Raw genomic sequence first — 17,030 nt, forward strand, 5'->3', positions numbered from 1 at the left:
TTTATGAGGAGGAGACTTTATTCAGTTCAGCTGTGTTTTTGTTTCATATATGAGCACACAAACCATTTTCTCTCACACTCTCAAAGATGAAAATGATGATGTGATCATATGTCAGGCGTCTCCTCTAAAAGCTCCAGGGTGGTGAGGAAATCCTCAGCTACAGCTGTGCTTTGCACCTCTGGTTAGAAGAAAATATGTTTTATGAATAAATTACGAGTGTAAAAAAATCAAGTTGTGATTCTGCATTTAAGCATCTTTAAATGACAGATCAGAGCAATAACAGCATTTCTTTTAAAGAGGAACACTCACCACTGCATGCTGTGCCCTGTTACAACCTGTAAACAGTGATGCAGAAGCTCAGTGTGAACACTTCAGTTACTTAACATTTGCAGATGAGGTGTGTTCAGTTTTCTACATGTCTACAAGCTGCTGACAGTTTTTATCAGGTTTAATATTTTGTTTAATCGACTTTACTGGGATACTGTTAAAATCACTGCATGAGGCAGAAGTTTCTATAGAAGTGGATATGGTTGTTTACTAAATAGTCCCCTGTGTTTACACGAGGCACAAAGTAAACAACATATTTATCAGCCTCATTAAAGGTGATCACACAGTAAACTCTGTTTAAAGCCTTTCTGCATATGTTAAAACCTTAAAGAGGAATTATAGATTTGATCAACTGGTCCCTAAATGCAATTCACACTCTCCTTTCAATGAGAAGCCTGGGCTCGGGTGAGCCCGAGTGTCCTGGAGGGACGTTCCCCGCCGGATACACGATGGATGGGTGGAGGAACTAGAGGGTCGTGTGCCTGGCGGGACTGTCGATTGAGGACATTGAAGACATCTACCTTTTCGGAAGCATGATAACGGGATTCTTGCTGATCGGAGCTGGCTTGGCCCTAGCTTATCGGAAATTGAAGAAAGCGGAAATGGCTGATCAAAACCCCACAAGGCTGCCTGCTGTGATTGAAACCGTGGCACAAGTTGTGACTTCTCAAAATGTGCTCATCAAACGCAGCATGGATAAGATCAAGAGAAGCTTGATGCTGTTGTGGGCACTTAGAGTATGCTCTTTGAGCGCAAAATTGATAACATCTCTGAGAAGCTCACGGCTCTCCAACGGGAGATTGAGAGACCAGTGACGGACATTTAGATCGACTGTAAAATTAACATGCAGTTGTTTGCACTAAAGGAAACCACCATCATTTCATGCGTCTACCATATCGGTGCCAGCTGTGGCCTCACAGCTGGAGCTGAACATCAAAAACACTCTCTCTGATAACAGACTCTGTTTAGACTCTTCGTCCCCATCCCGTGTCCCGCATCTTGTATTCCAAACGACTTCGGATGCTTATCTCCAAGGCCGAGGTCAGACGGCGGGTCTGGGCCCAGCGCATGCTGCAGGACCTGATGCGCTGTCTACACTGGCTTACTCTCACCCCTTACCCACCCCTGTTGCTTGCCATGTGCTTCTATGGTGTATTACAATTCATGTGCTTTTGTGCTGAGGTGTTTTTTTCTGTTCTCAAACTGTTCTCCCCTCAGGAGCTCAGTCTGGGTGGAGCTTTTATGTCCTCCTCTTACTTCATGTTGTGTATTTTCGTTATTTTTCTTATCAGCCTACCGCTCTGACCTATCTCCCCAATGTGATGTGTAAGTATGTTTGGTCGGAGGGTTCCTTTGTGAGTGCGCATGCCAACCAGCACGCTGCCTGCTGTAACCCATAATTTCCTTCAGGATTAATAAAGTATTTCTGATTCTGATTAAAGAGATACATATTAATAGAGTCTATAAGATCTATTGTGATTCCACTAGAAATTGCCAAGTGGAAATGCCAGGGATAATTTCAGGTTTAAAAGCAGATAGGAAAAAATATGTGTTAGTCATTTTAATAATTTCCACATCACAGGCATTAGTTCAGGGAAAGGGAAGCTGTCAGGGCGGCAGCATACACTACAAGGTGTGACAGGTGCCTGTGCAGTACTTCTGGTGACAACAAATTAAGGTAGAAACAACGAATCAGTGAATCAGCAGAGTTGCTGCAGTTTTTTTCTGTGTTTAAAGGAGTTTAAAGTTGTAAAAGCTTGGTTGGATATGACGACACACAGAGACATTAAGTGCTCAGATCTTTTAAAATGTAGTTGTTATTAAAACGATTCATGTTCAGTTGTTTTATTTATTAAAAAGTTTTCTTTCTTATAGGTAATAAAAACGTGTTAACATGTAGGCAACACAGCACTGAAAACTTTTCTGACTGACACGTTCAAACATAGAGTTTACAGTAATACTTACATTCAGTTGCCTCCACTCTTCCATTGATGCATCGAACCTTAGAATAATGTTCAAACGACCAGCTGTGTGGTTTCACACACTCCACTCTCTCTTCCTTACAATTTTCTATGTGCACAGTTCCCACAGATTTGTATGCAGGATTGTCATTGGTGTTGACAGCACAGAAGTTAGCTGGACACAAGAAACAACCATTAAATTAAAATTTCTCCCCAACGCTTTAAGAGATCCTTAAAAATGATTATCATTGATGTGTTTATACCTCTGCACTCAGGTAAGTCTGACCACATGCCACTGCTGATACACTTCACTCTTTCTGGACCCACTAATCTGTACAAACGTTGGCATCGGTATGTCAAATGGTATTGTGAAGTTTGCTGAGCAACAGCATTTTCAATAACAGGGACGTTTCCGCAACTTTGAACTGAAATGAAAACGCAGGAATATTTCTGAAAACATACCAAACTGTCGCTGAGGTAATGCACTTAACATTCTGATTTGTCAGCATCAATAAATTCAAGGAGAAAATAATGTACTTATTTACTTGTTGTATAACGAAGACGTGTGTCTCCCCCATTTGAAGATCCTGAAAGATACAAAACAGTTATTTTGCTTTCTTTCTTTTTTTTTGCCTGTCCCATTTGGATCATTAACTATCAGAATTGTTGTCTGAAGGCCAAGAAAGATGCCAAGCGGATTTACTTTACCAAGTGGATCATCGTGGCCTTGCCATATTGGTCCATTTGATTGACCTTTATTATAATTATGTATTTATTTGATTTGATTTTCGGTTGTTACAGACGGGACAGACATGACTGGGGGATAGGACAGGGAGAGAGAATGAAAGAAAGAGAGGGAGAGAAAGAAAAATAGAGGAGAGAAGAGATGGTGAGAAAGGGGGGAAGAAAAAAAAAGAAAAACCAAACAAAACACCTGGATCACCTGTATGGAGATAAAAAACAAAAAACAGAAGAGACAACAAACAAAACAGAGCAACATAATAAATACAACACCATCACAATAAACTAGCTAACAGTAGATACTAAATATTACATGTTATTGTGCAGTACGCAAGATCGACAGTGCACAATGTGCTTTGAGGTAGCAGCCAAGAAAGGTGTAGTTTGTGTTTGTGAACACCCGTGTGTACACCTGTGTGCACACCTGTGTGGATCAGCACGCTTGTAGAGAGATCACATCACTTCTTCACTTCCTGCCACCATCGACTCACTTCAGTTTGCTTACCGGACTAATCGTTCCACAGACGATGCCATATCTCACCTGCTCCACACATCCCTGAGTCACCTGGACACTGGCAGAGGGAATTATGTTAGGATGCTGTTCGTGGACTACAGTTCAGCATTCAACACAATAATTCCCTCTAAACTTTTCACCAAGTTGACGGATCTAGGACTCAGCTCATCACTGTGTCAGTGGATCCTCAACTTCCTCACAGACAGACCCCAATCAGTGAGGGTGGGAAAACAAGTCTCCCCCTCCATCTCACTCAGCACTGGAGTGCCTCAGGGCTGTGTTTTAAGCCCCCTGCTGTACTCACTGTACACTTATGACTGTGTAGCCACATCCGACACCACCTCCATTGTCAAGTTTGCTGACGACACTGCTGTTGTGGGCCTGGTCTCCGACAACATCGAGACGGCCTACCTGGAGGAGATTAGGAACCTGGAGACCTGGTGCCAGGAGAATAACCTCCTCCTAAACATCAGCAAGACTTAGGAGCTGATCGTGGACTTCACTACAAAGCAGGCGAGGAATTACAAACCCCTCATCATCAGTGGCACGCCAGTGGAGAGAGTGGACAGTTTCCGATACCTGGGTGTCCACATCACTCAGGACCTGTCATGGTCCTGCCACATCAACACCCTGGTTAAGAAAGCCCGTCAGCGTCTCTTCTTCCTCAGAAGACTTAGAGACTTCCATCTGCCACTGAAGGTGCTCAAGAACTTCTACTCCTGCACCATCGAGAGCGTCCTGACGTCAAACATCTGCACCTGGTTTGGGAACAGCACCAAGCAGGACAGACGAGATCTGCAAAGGGTGGTGCGCTCGGCAGAACGCATCATTCAATCAGAGCTCCCTGACCTGCTGTCCATCTACACCAAGCGGTGCAAGTCCAAAGCTAGGAAGATTATGATGGACCTCTCCCATCCCAACAATGGACTCTTCTCACTGTTGAGGTCTGGGAAGCGCTTCCGCTCCCTTAAGGCCAAAACAGAGAGAATGAGGAGGAGCTTCTTCCCCCAGGCTATTCGGGCCCTGAACCAGGTGTAGGACTGGACTCTCCCAAACACGTCACTATAAGACTGGACTCTCACACACGTCACCACACGCACCACCACACATTTCCTATAATCCTATAATTCCTATAATTTATAATCCTTATCTTTATAATCTCTTCTGCTATTTGCACATTCTTTACTGTAAATTCCTAAGTTAATTTGTAAATTTTGTAGTAAACTGTAAATTGTAAATATTGTAAAACTTTCTTCTGTCATTTAATGGTCGGGCATTGTACAGCTACAAGCATTTCACCCCCATGTCATACTGTGTATGGTTGTGTGTGTGTGACAAATAAAATTTGAATTTGAATTTGTATTCAAAAGGTTTCTCCATGTAATGATCTGCTAGAGAGTGTGGGGAGCCACAGCCCCGTCCCCCAGGGCATGAAGCAGGTATGGAGGAGATCCAGGCCCCAGAGTACGAGGACCCAAGGAGGACCACCACGGGGGCAACCGCGCCACCCTCCTGGGAAGAGCTGAGGAGAGCCCCAAACGACAGGTCACCCAGCAGCCACGGAGCAGAGGCCAGAGGGGCTTGCAGTGATGTGCACGCGGGCTCTGCTGGCAGCCAGCTGTGCCAGAGAGGACCGAGCCTCAGGCCCAGCTGGGTCACAGGTGCCAGGCCCCGCCAATCGGCCACCAGGAGTGAGTTGGTACATACATGTGCTCCCAGCGCCAGACACCAAGAACCACCAACACACCAACGTCTGAGGGCATCAGCCACTGGTAGGGAGTGTGGTGAGGGGAGATAGGCCTCCATACCTCGGAGAGCCTGAGATGTTCCCAGAGAGGTGGAGTCTAAGACCCAAGCTGACATATAGACACAGATGAACAGGCGCACGCAGACACAAACGTGCATTCCCACCCCCATATACACAAACAAATACTCGGCACTCACCCGACGTGGAGACAGACACAAATAGACACTGTACACACATTCACACTCCCCAAACATACTCTATATATCCCAGGTCCGGGTACCCCTGCCCCCAGAGGGGCAAACCATACCCAGGAGATGTAACCCTTCTCTCTGGGGTGGAGGCAAGCAGACCACCTCCTTATCTGCAGTAGCAGGGAGGCCCCGCATCCCAGACCCCTCACCGGGGCATAACCCCCATGCACCCACCCACCCACAACCCCAGCAACACAACTACCAGGACCCGAGCCCCCAAGGCCCAGCTAGAGCCCCAGTCCCGGGGGTGGAGCACACCCAGACCCCCAAGCCTCCACGCCTGTCCCGAACCCACCCAGGGGCAGCCAGGCTACCAGGCCAGTAACCAACGTCCGCCAGCACAGACCATCCCCCATCTCCTCTGTACGCAGCCACAAGGAAAACACCATCTAAGAGCCACCAGAGCCCCTAACCAGGTCATAGCTTTGAGAAGTTTTCATTAATTTAAAAAACTCAGAATATGTCAACGTTTTCTCTTTCAGTCTTTCAAAAAATTATGATAATTTTCAATGAAATTATTGTTTTTTTAATGTTTTAGGTTTATATTTATATATTTACTTTTTAAAACTTTGATTATTAGCAGCAGAACAGGATGTAAACATGACACATTCTGCATCTGCAGACTACAGAGTTCAAATGTTTATTATTTTTCTGAACACTTGATGATTTCCACCAATCATATTCATGCACTGGTGCATTTACTTCCTGGATTATGTTCTATATTCCTTCAAGTGTCATGTGATTAGTTGTTTTTAAACTTACTGTGGATTATTGCCAAATAAGAAAAAGTAAATACATAAATGCAGATCTCATTAAACAGTCAGCTTACTGCATGTTGGCACTGGTGTCCAGTTTCTCTGTATACAAACAGATTTCTCGGTGTGTGCAGTGTATCCGTCTTCACACTCATACTGCACTTCTGAACCTGCTGCAAACACTTCCTGGTATCCATGAATGATGACTGCATGGGGGATTTTAGGAGGTGCACTGCATGCACTCATACTTCCTGTAAAAATAAAAAGTCATGAATAGAAGCAGAAAAAAAAAGTGTTGAACAGCTAACTGGAGTCAAACATGTGGCAGACTTACTCTCACAGACTGGTGCAGAGGACCATTTTCCATTTCCACAGGTAATGGTGGTGAAGTGGTTTTGGTGCTCAAATCCTCCATCGCATGTTATCATTAGTGTACTTCCATCCTCATACCAGCCGTATACCAGCCGGTACTTTCCATTGGGAATAGTTGGTGGAAGGCAGCTGCTTTCATCTGAGGAAAAACAGACCAGAGTCACCATCAACACTTTGTGAATAGTTATTTCAAGGAATTACTGTAAGATATTTTTTTATTTTTCCTTGTGGGAGACTGAAATTCCTGATTTGTAATTCTTTAAAACTACTATAAATAAATTTTTTTGCACTTGGCACAAAAACATTAAATTAAACTTCACCATCCTGCTATTGGATTTTATTGCTTTTTATATTTATTTACTGAAACAATCAGATTTCATTGTTCTTTTTCTCAGATGAGTCTATTTATTAGCAAATCTAAACTAATTACATTTTTTAAGAACAGAATTTATATTGAAGCTTTAAAGCACATTCACCATTCCCAGGACTGACCTACCTATACATTGTGGTTCATGAGACCATTTCCCACGTTCACAGGTACTGGTTGCCCACCAACCCTCCACTACAGGTTTATATCCGTTATCACAGGAATAAGTGATCGTGGTTCTGTCAGAGTAAGTCTCTTGTCTGGGGAGAAAGTTACCATGAACCAGTCTGGGAGAATCACAACCCTGTGCTGAAACAATAAAAAATGTTTTTAAAAATCCCACATAAGTCTCACATTTACAAACTATAACAGAATTGAATCTTCTTACCTTGAAGTAATCCAGGAAACAAAACGAGGACAAATCCAAGAGTCCTGAGACACATTTTGCAGCAATGAAAGCACGATGTGAAGGCAGAGTAAAGAGCCGTGTTCTGCTGGACGAGTTAATAATTGTTGGGAATTTCCCCCAAAGAACTAAGAAGTCAGGACACAGTAAACATTGCGCTGAGTAACTCTGGCTCTGGTCCATATTTCTCAGACATGTTGTATAAATAAACTATTGCTGTGAATAGATTAAAAAAATGTAACTAGAGTTTTTTTTATTGGTTTGGCGCAGTTTTCACAAGCAATTGGTACATTTTCAAAACTCTTAGTACTTATATCACAACAGATCATCAAAAGTGCTCCTTTTTCAAACATTTCAGCATATTTTCAATTGTGTTAGTACAATACACATAATGACAAAATATCCTTTTCACTACACAAAATAAGTGTTTCATCTAAATAAATGTTTCGTTCACAGTTACTGCCTTTCAAAATGTTATCACTATAAAATTTTTGATTTGCATCTCTTATTATTCAGTTTAAGGTGGAAGGTGTATGATCGCCATCCCCATGAGCATGTCTCCCTTCTTCAAGCCATGTGTGAAGCTTGTGGTGATATAACTGCTGAGCAATGTCAAGCCTGGATTCGTCTTGCCAGGAGATTTTTCCCACGGTGCCTGAACAATGAAGACATCCACTGGGATGTTGATGAAAACTTATGGCCCAATGTTAATGACCAGGTTGATTAATTGTATAAAAGTGATAAAAATAAAATAAATATATTGTGCTTATGTAAATGACTTGTTTTTTTTCTCCCTTTTTCGTGTGTGTGTGTGTGTGTATATGTGTATATATACATACACATATACATACATACATATATATATATATATATATATATATATATATATATATAAACATATATATATATATATATATATAGTGGGGCAAAAAAGTATTTAGTCAGCCACCGATTGTGCAAGTTCCCCCACTTAAAATGTTGACAGAGGTCAGTAATTTGCACCAGAGGTACACTTCAACTGTGAGAGACAGAATGTGAAAAAAAAATCCATGAATTCACATGGTAGGATTTGTAAAGAATTTATTCGTAAATTAGGGTGGAAAATAAGTATTTGGTCACCTCAAACAAGGAAAATCTCTGGCTCTCACAGACAAAACCAATTAAAAAAAACTAATCCCACAATTTTCTGTAATTAATCGCAATTACTTGATCAATAGCCTGGCCACAATTACATTTTCTTCAACTTTATATTTAAACTTGTAACTAAAATTCATGAACTAATGAAGTAAATGGAGAATAAACACAAAGAATGTATGCTTAAATTCAAAGAGAATTTGTATAGTTTTCTTCAATCTTTTACAGTTTTTTTTAATTGGTTGGTACTATTTTCATAACTAAAGTGTGCATTTTCAAATCTCTCAGTACAAAACTCACATTTGATCACATTTGTAACACCACTAGTCATTCTTTCAAATCTGATGTCATGATTTCATTGTATTTGCACATATTTTCATTCCACTTAATCATTGTTTCAGAACATATGATCATTGTGATATATTTTGAGAACATTTGCTTTAATCACCCAAACAAAACAGTAAGATCTTTTTTCAACTTAGTACTTTTACCAATCATTTCATTCAGGAGCAAATAATACAAGGTAAGCGTTTCAAATTGTCCTTGGTGATGAATGAGTGTAACTGAACTGTAAAACTTCACACAGAAAATTTTACACTTATGTTCAGACATAAAAAAAAAATTATACACACACGAAAAAGGGAGAAAAAAACCAAGTAATTTACATAAGAAAAATATATTTTTATTTATTTTTAATCACTTTTACACAATTAATCAAGCTGGTCATTAACATTGGGCCATAAAGTTTCATCAACATCACAGTGGATGTCTTCGTTGTTCAGGCACTGTGGGAAAAATCTCCTGGCATGACGAATCCAGGCTTGACATTGCTCAGCAGTTATATCACCACAAGCTTCACACATGGCTTGAAGAAGGGAGACATGCTCATGGGGATGGCGATCATACACCTTCCACCTCCATGTAGAGAAGAATTCCTCAATTGGGTTGAGGAAAGGGGAATATGGTGGAAGATAGAGGGTCATGAAGCGAGGATGTGTTTGAAACCATTCCTGAACCAGCTGTGCATGGTGGAAGCTGACATTGTCCCACCCCACACAACAACATAGACGATGTCTTCTCCCTGACAGGCCTGCTCCAGTTCATTTAAAAAAAACAACTATCAGGTGTTCAGTGTTGTATGACCCTAGAACTGGTCTACAGCCTACCACACCATCTTCAGATATAGCTGCACACATAGAGATGTTTCCCCCACGTTGTCCAGGGACTTGGATGGTAGCCCTTTGTCCAATAAGGTTACGTCCTCTGCGTCTAGTTTTTGCCAGATTGAAACCGGCCGCATCAACAAAAATATACTTGTGATGATTCACAGCAGCGTCCAGCTCCATCACCCACTAAAATGATAATTTAGTTAGTTTTTTTAGCCGCATGTCATTCCTTGCCCTGACCATTTCCACCACAGCCAACTCCTGTTGGTCAGTCAAAACACGTGGGCGACCACCACCAGGTTGTCTCCTGTTAATTCTGAGGACAATCATATACTGTGAATATTGAAGTATTACAAATTACATTACTGTAAACTGACAATTACATGTTGTTCATCTATACAATAGAGTACTATATTTTAGAAGTGAAGTTGCTATAGCAGACATACCGGTTTTCTTGGCAAAAAGTTCTGATGATAGAGCTGACAGTTGACCTTTGTAAATTAGGCTGTACCAACCTGGCAGCCTCAGCCATGGTAAAGCCTCTGTTAACCACATGGTCAACAATGATGGCCCGGACTTCATTAGAGATGATGGTGCGTTGTCTTCTGCCTACATTTCTCTGAAGACCACCTCTCTGTCGAGGAGCACCACCACCTCTTCGATGAAGGTTTCCTCTCCCTACGAGTCTATCCTGCTCCATATTTGAACAGTGCAAAGTCTCAAACACAGTTCTACTTATATGGTAACTAATTGTGATCATCAAGGGGAAACAATTAGCAATTATAGTGTTTCTAGATTGAAAGCTCTTGCAGCAATGTGTAACTTACAAATGACCAGACAACAATCAGTCAAGTTGAAAATCCATGGACATAATGAATGATTCATTGATTAAACATTAAGATCAGTTGAATTAAATGACAGACAAATGTATTAAACTGAATAATAAGAGATGCAAATCAAAAATTTTATAGTGATAACATTTTGAAAGGCAGTAACTGTGAACGAAACATTTATTTAGATGAAACACTTATTTTGTGTAGTGAAAAGGATATTTTGTCATTATGTGTATTGTACTGACACAATTGAAAATATGCTGAAATGTTTGAAAAAGGTGCACTTTTGATGATCTGTTGTGATATAAGTACTAAGAGTTTTGAAAATGTACCAATTGCTTGTGAAAACTGCGCCAAACCAATAAAAGAAAACTGTAGCACAGGTTCTCGCCTGTGGAATACAACTTTTAAAAACAAAAACAAAAAAACTATATACTAATAGGTTAGTTTACACTAATATATAATATGTATTAGTGCTGTCAAACAAATGTTTAATCAGATTCATCACAGGGTTACTGTGGATTCATTTTGATTAATCACGATTAAATATCATTCAATGCATCATTCATGCAGTTTCTTGCAATCCACTTGGCAATTGTGTCAGTCAATATTTCCGAGGTAGACTTACTGAGTCCCCGATGCTCCGTGAGTGGTTTGTAGCAAGCTGAGTGACGCGTTAACCAAAGTCCTAGCAGCATCCCCGGCTAACGTATGCGTTGCGTCAATGTGATATTTTAAGCTGGAGGTGCTTTAGTGAAAAGAAAATTCCTTCTTGCACAATGTGCATAATAATACTTTACGTTGGTCGACTGTTCCGTCTTGTTATTTTTTTAATACTCAAATTTCCCATCGAGAGGGCCAATGTGTGTTCATCATTTTCCATATTGAGCTGATTGGTTCAGCTGCCCGTCACTACCAGATCAACTGCCCATTTGCGCATGTGCGAAGGTAACTCTGTTTGGACAAACTGCCCGAAAGGCGTTGACAGAAACATTTCAGGAATTTTGAGTCATTCTGCACTCCAGATGCGTTAATTTTGACAGGACTAAAATAAAGACAAATGAATGCACAAAGACTCATATTTTTTTTACTCCTGTTGTCTCATTTACTGTGAATATTTAGTCCTTCTGACCGTGAGACGCAGTCATTGTCAAGAAAACACTTCAGTATTTCACTTTTATATGGCAGAAAAAGTCCATGTTTATTCATTTGATCCTGAATTTCTCAGAAAATGTTTTGGATAAATTCTATGAGGTTGTTTACAGATCCCAGATTTCAAAGAGACTTCCCGGATTGCTGTAATCAGAGGTCACCATTACGAAACATCAAACATGTAGAAGCACAGGTTTTCTGGTTAATGTGTGTTTGATTTAAAATCAGAGATTCTCTGATTGTCAGCTAGATCTCTACAAGCTCTGTGTTTTTGTTAAGAAACAGATGTCAGGGAAAATGAGGGAAAATATAAGAAAGCACAGTTAGATTCTCCTTTACTTGAGTTTACAGCATCCCAACAGGTTTGGCGTGGCTGCCTAGCAACTAAAAATGTTTCCAGGTGTATAGTAAGAACATTTTTTTTTTTTTTTTTTTTTTTTTTACAACTTTATTTATAGTTTTCCAACAAAACAGTCCAGAATTTCTTACAAAAGTTGCGAACCCTACCCCCCACCCCCATCCAGGTGGCATCCCCACAACCAGGAAGCACAATACACACAACACAAAAAAAAAAAAAAAAAAAAAAAGGGGAGAAACACTCAAACCAATCTGTGACAGTCATTATAGCACCAACAGCCGGACCCCGGCACATGAGAGAAGAAACAAAGAAGAAAAAGGGAATAAAGAAATCCCAACAGTCAAAGTACGGGCATTGAGGAGACTATGGACAGCAGTCCGAGAAGAGAGCAAGAGCATAAATTACCAACAAGTAAAGAACAATAAATCAGGCAAAAGACAGACTCTTGACATGAGTTATGAACCGTGACCAGGTTTTGTCATATTTACTCTCCAAGCCGCGCACGGTATACCTAATTTTTTCCAGAGCTAATCCCAACATCACCTCTCTAATCCAATGGACGTAGGAAGGAGGGTTCGACGCCTTCCAGCTCAGCAGTATCAGACGGCGGGCATGCAACGAGGCAAAGGCTATTGCGTTTTTGTGGAGGGGAGAGAGTCTCAGCTCTTCCCGAGGTACACCGAAGATAGCTATTAAAGAGTCAGGCCGCAGTGTTTCACCCGATATAGCTGACAGTGATTGAAAAATTGATGTCCAGAAACCATACAGGGAGGGACATGACCAAAACATGTGCCCCAAAGAAACAGGAGAGTAATCACATCTAGGACAATTCGGTGCAACATCAGGGTACAGTTTAGACAGTCTGTCATTAGAATAGTGGAGCCTGTGGACGACCTTAAATTGAATCAGGCCATGTCTAATACAGAGAGAAGACGTATGTATACGCTGTATGGCTTTCTTCCAGATGTCTTCTGACATGAGTTCTCCAACCTCCCCTTCCCACGCCGCCTTAGGTTTGTCCCATGTATGAGGGCAGCTTTCAAGAATCAATGCATAAATCTTCGATATTGCTCTTTTAGTGGGCTGACTCACATTAAGAACTAGATACAGTAGGTCCTTAGAGGGCAGAGACGGGTACCCTGGGAGAAATTTAGAGGCAGAACTCCGAGCCTGAAGGTATCTGAAGTAGTGAGACTTTGGTAAGTTATGGTCTTCACACAAATATTTAAATGAGACAAAGCCATCCTCAGTGAAGAGATCTTGAAAGAAAACCAGACCGTTTCTGTGCCAGACTGCAAATGAATGATCTATTTGAGATGGTGTAAAAAGATGGTTGAACATTATCGGAGAAAAGCTACAAGTATTTGTCAAGTTAAAATGTTTCCTGAATTGACCCCAGATCTTAATTGAATTTTGAACCACCAAATTGGAGTTCAGCCCAGATGCTTTGACATTCAGTGGGAGAGGGGCAGTTAAGATCGAAATCGGAGAGATTGGGAGTGTAGCTCTCAGTTCCATATCTGCCCAGACTGGACCCTCCCCATCCGCAAACATGGTTATCCAATATGTCAGCTTGACAATGTTAGCAGCCCAATAATAGAATAAGAAATTAGGTAAGCCCAAACCACCATCAGCTTTAGCTCTCTCCAGGCTTGCTCTCCTTATGCGTGCAGGTTTTTTGTTCCATATGAACAAAGAGACAAAGCGATCCAGCTGGGCAAAATAGGATTTGGGGAGAAAGATGGGGATCATTTGGAATAGATAAAGAAACCTGGGCATTACAGTCATCTTCACCACATTTATCCGTCCTGCCAGCGAAAGTGGAAGTTTTGACCACCTACCCAGATCAGATTTAGTACTGTCCAGAATAGACCTGTAGTTATACTGGAAAATAGTCTTAATCGAGCCAGCTATTTCCAGTCCCAAATATGTGAATTTGTCATTTTCAATTTTAAAAGGCAAATCGTCATAAGTGGTCTGTTTTGCCAGATTGTTCAATGGAAACAGTAAAGATTTTGATAAATTAACCTTATACCCCGATATGTTGCTGAACTCCCGCAGCCAGCGGAAAAGATGGGGCATACTCCCAATTGGGTCTGATATCTGCAAAAGGAGATCATCAGCATAAAGCAGAGTTTTATGAGTTACCTCACCCCTGGATATACCTTTAATCCTCTCATCAGATCTGATAGCAATTGCCAGCGGTTCGATCGCAATGTCAAACAGGAAGGGTGACAGGCAACAGCCCTGCCTCGTCCCCCTGTAGAGCGAAAAATATTCCGAAATCAGACCATTTGTCCTGACTGCAGCCATAGGCGTTGAATATAGGACTTTAATCCATCTACAAAAAGTAGGTCCCATGCCGAATTTCTCCAGAACTGTGAAAAGGTAGGACCATTCGATTCTATCAAACGCCTTTTCAGCGTCAAGGCTCAGAATAACTTCCGGTTGTATTGTCGAATGGGGGGAGAATACCACATTAAACAGTCGTCTCACATTAAAAAATGACTGCCGTCCGGGAATGAAGCCCGTTTGGTCCTCATTAATAATGGTGGAAATAATAGGGTCCAACCGTAGTGCAAGAGTTTTGGTTAAAATCTTATAGTCACAGCACAAAAGACTTATTGGCCTGTATGAGCTACACTGTACAGGATCTTTATCTTTCTTTAGTAAGACTGAGATCGTGGCCTGGGTAAGCGTCTGCGGCAGATTGCCAGTAGCAAAAGATTCAGCATAAACTGATTCTAAAATAGGTGTGAGCTTCGAAGAGAATTCCTTGTAAAACTCCATGGGGAAACCGTCCGGACCTGGCGACCTTCCAGTCTGAGATAATTTAATAGCGTTCGTTATCTCTTCAATCGACAACGGCTGTTCCAAAGGCGACTGAGCGTCCGGAGAGAGCTTGGGAAGATCCAGCGAGTCAAGAAACGAGTAGATCTCGGATGAATTACTGCCCACCTCTGATTGATATAGGGTAGAGTAAAAATATTTGAACTGGTCATTAATGACTCGGGGGTCGTGAGATATCGAATCAGCACCTATTTCAATTCCCGAAATCACGCGCTCAGCTGACCGCTGTTTGAGCTGAAGTGCAAGGAGCCTCCCCGCTTTATCTCCATGCTCATAATATACCTGCCTGGATTTAAAAATATTTCTTTCGGCTCTCCATGTCATAAGCGTGTCAAATTCAGTTTGCAACAGTAATTTCTCCTTAAAAAGATCTGGCGTAGGTAAAAGAGCGTAACGCCTATCCATATCCGCAATCTTGTCAGCCAGTTCTTTAAGTTGTTTAGAGCGCTCCTTGTCTCTGTGTGCCACATAAGAAATAACTTGGCCCCTAATATAGGCTTTCATAGACTCCCACAAGACTCCCCTCGACACATCCTGGGTGTCATTAATTTCTAGAAAGAAGTCAATCTGATTGCTGAGAAACGTTTTAAAGCATTCACATAAAAGTAATAGGGGGTCTAGCCGCCACGTTCGTTGGGGCGCTACATTACCTGGAAAAACCAGACCCATCTGCACAGGGCTATGATCTGACAACACTATACTGTGGTATTTGGTGCTGGAAATTAAGGGAAGTAGCTGGTTATCGACAATGAAGTAATCAATCCTGGAGTAACTATGATGTACAGGGGAAAAAAAGGAAAATTGCTTCGTAGATGGGTTTGTTGCACGCCAAGGGTCTGATAAGCCGTAAGAACGAAGTAGGGAATTAATAGCCACTGCTGCTGACGAGAGGGTGTTGCTCGACCTTACGCTTGATCGGTCCAGCTGGGGAGAAAGGACACAATTAAAGTCTCCACCTAGAATTAGTTTATAGGAGACAAGGTCTGGGAGAGTCGAAAAAAAATTAAGAAAGAACTGTGCGTTGTCCCAGTTAGGTCCATAAATATTAGCCAGTATTAGTGGTGTGTTAAACAGCTTGCCCACTACAACAACATATCTGCCATTAGGATCTGATATCACTTCAGAGTGTTCAAATGGAACCCCCTTCCTAATTAAGATTGCTGTTCCCCTGGCTTTGTAGTTAAAACGTGAATGATATATTTGTCCAATCCACTTACAACCTAATCTTTTTTGGGAGTTAGTATTTAAGTGTGTCTCCTGTAGAAACATCACGTCAGGTTTGAGCGATTTCAAATGACTAAATACCTTGCTTCTTTTAACCAAATTATTCAGCCCTTTGACGTTCCAGCTAATGAATGAGACCGATTTCTGTTGATTATTCACATTATCCAGAGTCATAGTGCCACAATCGATAATAGACTGATCCTGCACGTTGGTTATATCTCAGTGTTTCAGTGCCTGTTTGAGCCACAACATAAACCACAGATAAACCCAAAGCAAAACTAACAAAAACAAACAGATAAACATAGATAAACCTCTCACCATCCTGGACCCCTGGGCTGGTCTTCCACAAACCTGAGACTGCCCTGAAAACACTCCTCTCTCTCCTAGGCATATAACACGTTTACACTAGCTTAAACTCTTACATGAACTCAGCAAAGACAGAACAAAGTATAATAGGACCCTTGACTCAGCATCATTATTGCCGCATGCATGTCGGCACCCATCCACTTACAGGCCGGTACGGCTCTGAACACTCACGGTTGGAAAATAATCCCACAAGAAAGGGGTAAAACCCAATAAAAATAATGACACTGGTGATAAGAAAAAGGGGATTAATTAATCAGAATACATCAAAAAGCAAAATAAAAGCACTGTTGGGGTCATGGTGTCGGGCTGGAACTAAGACCAATGAGGATACCGAAGATATTCTGAAATAAAATATTCCCCAGGCCACATGACATCCACAGAAATCCCCAACATCTTATAGCTATACCTTGTCCAATCATAAAGGGCATCCAACCGTAGCGTGGCGACGTTCACCAGTCAATGCACAGCCTGTGCAGACTACCTCAATGGTAGCACGCAGCGTGTGA

At 41.5% G+C, this 17,030-nt stretch overlaps 2 protein-coding genes across 2 annotated transcripts in view; both read right to left on the reverse strand.

Annotated features, from left to right (window-relative positions):
- The window catches only part of LOC309693878 (complement factor H-related protein 1-like), a 27,763-nt gene continuing 10,733 nt past the window's right edge, over nucleotides 1–17,030 (reverse strand). Inside the window, exon 10 of the mRNA XM_082513487.1 lies at nucleotides 1–178. Within this exon, the coding sequence (XP_082369613.1) occupies nucleotides 158–178 (21 nt within the window). The 3' untranslated portion in view covers nucleotides 1–157. The remainder of the gene's footprint in view (nucleotides 179–17,030) is intronic.
- Nucleotides 2,264–11,500, reverse strand: LOC309694710 (complement factor H-related protein 1-like; the record flags this gene model as incomplete). Its single annotated transcript, XM_082514920.1, has 8 exons — nucleotides 11,203–11,500; nucleotides 7,424–7,569; nucleotides 7,165–7,344; nucleotides 6,631–6,807; nucleotides 6,371–6,547; nucleotides 2,834–2,875; nucleotides 2,552–2,713; nucleotides 2,264–2,463 (listed from the first exon to the last, which is right to left on the reverse strand). The coding sequence occupies exons 2-8, from the start codon at nucleotides 7,476–7,478 to the stop codon at nucleotides 2,264–2,266; spliced, it is 993 nt and encodes a 330-aa protein (XP_082371046.1). The 5' UTR covers nucleotides 7,479–7,569; nucleotides 11,203–11,500.

Source organism: Aulonocara stuartgranti (assembly GCF_965226115.1).
Source record: "Aulonocara stuartgranti genome assembly, chromosome: 18".
In the NCBI taxonomy this organism is placed as follows: Eukaryota; Metazoa; Chordata; class Actinopteri; order Cichliformes; family Cichlidae; genus Aulonocara; species Aulonocara stuartgranti.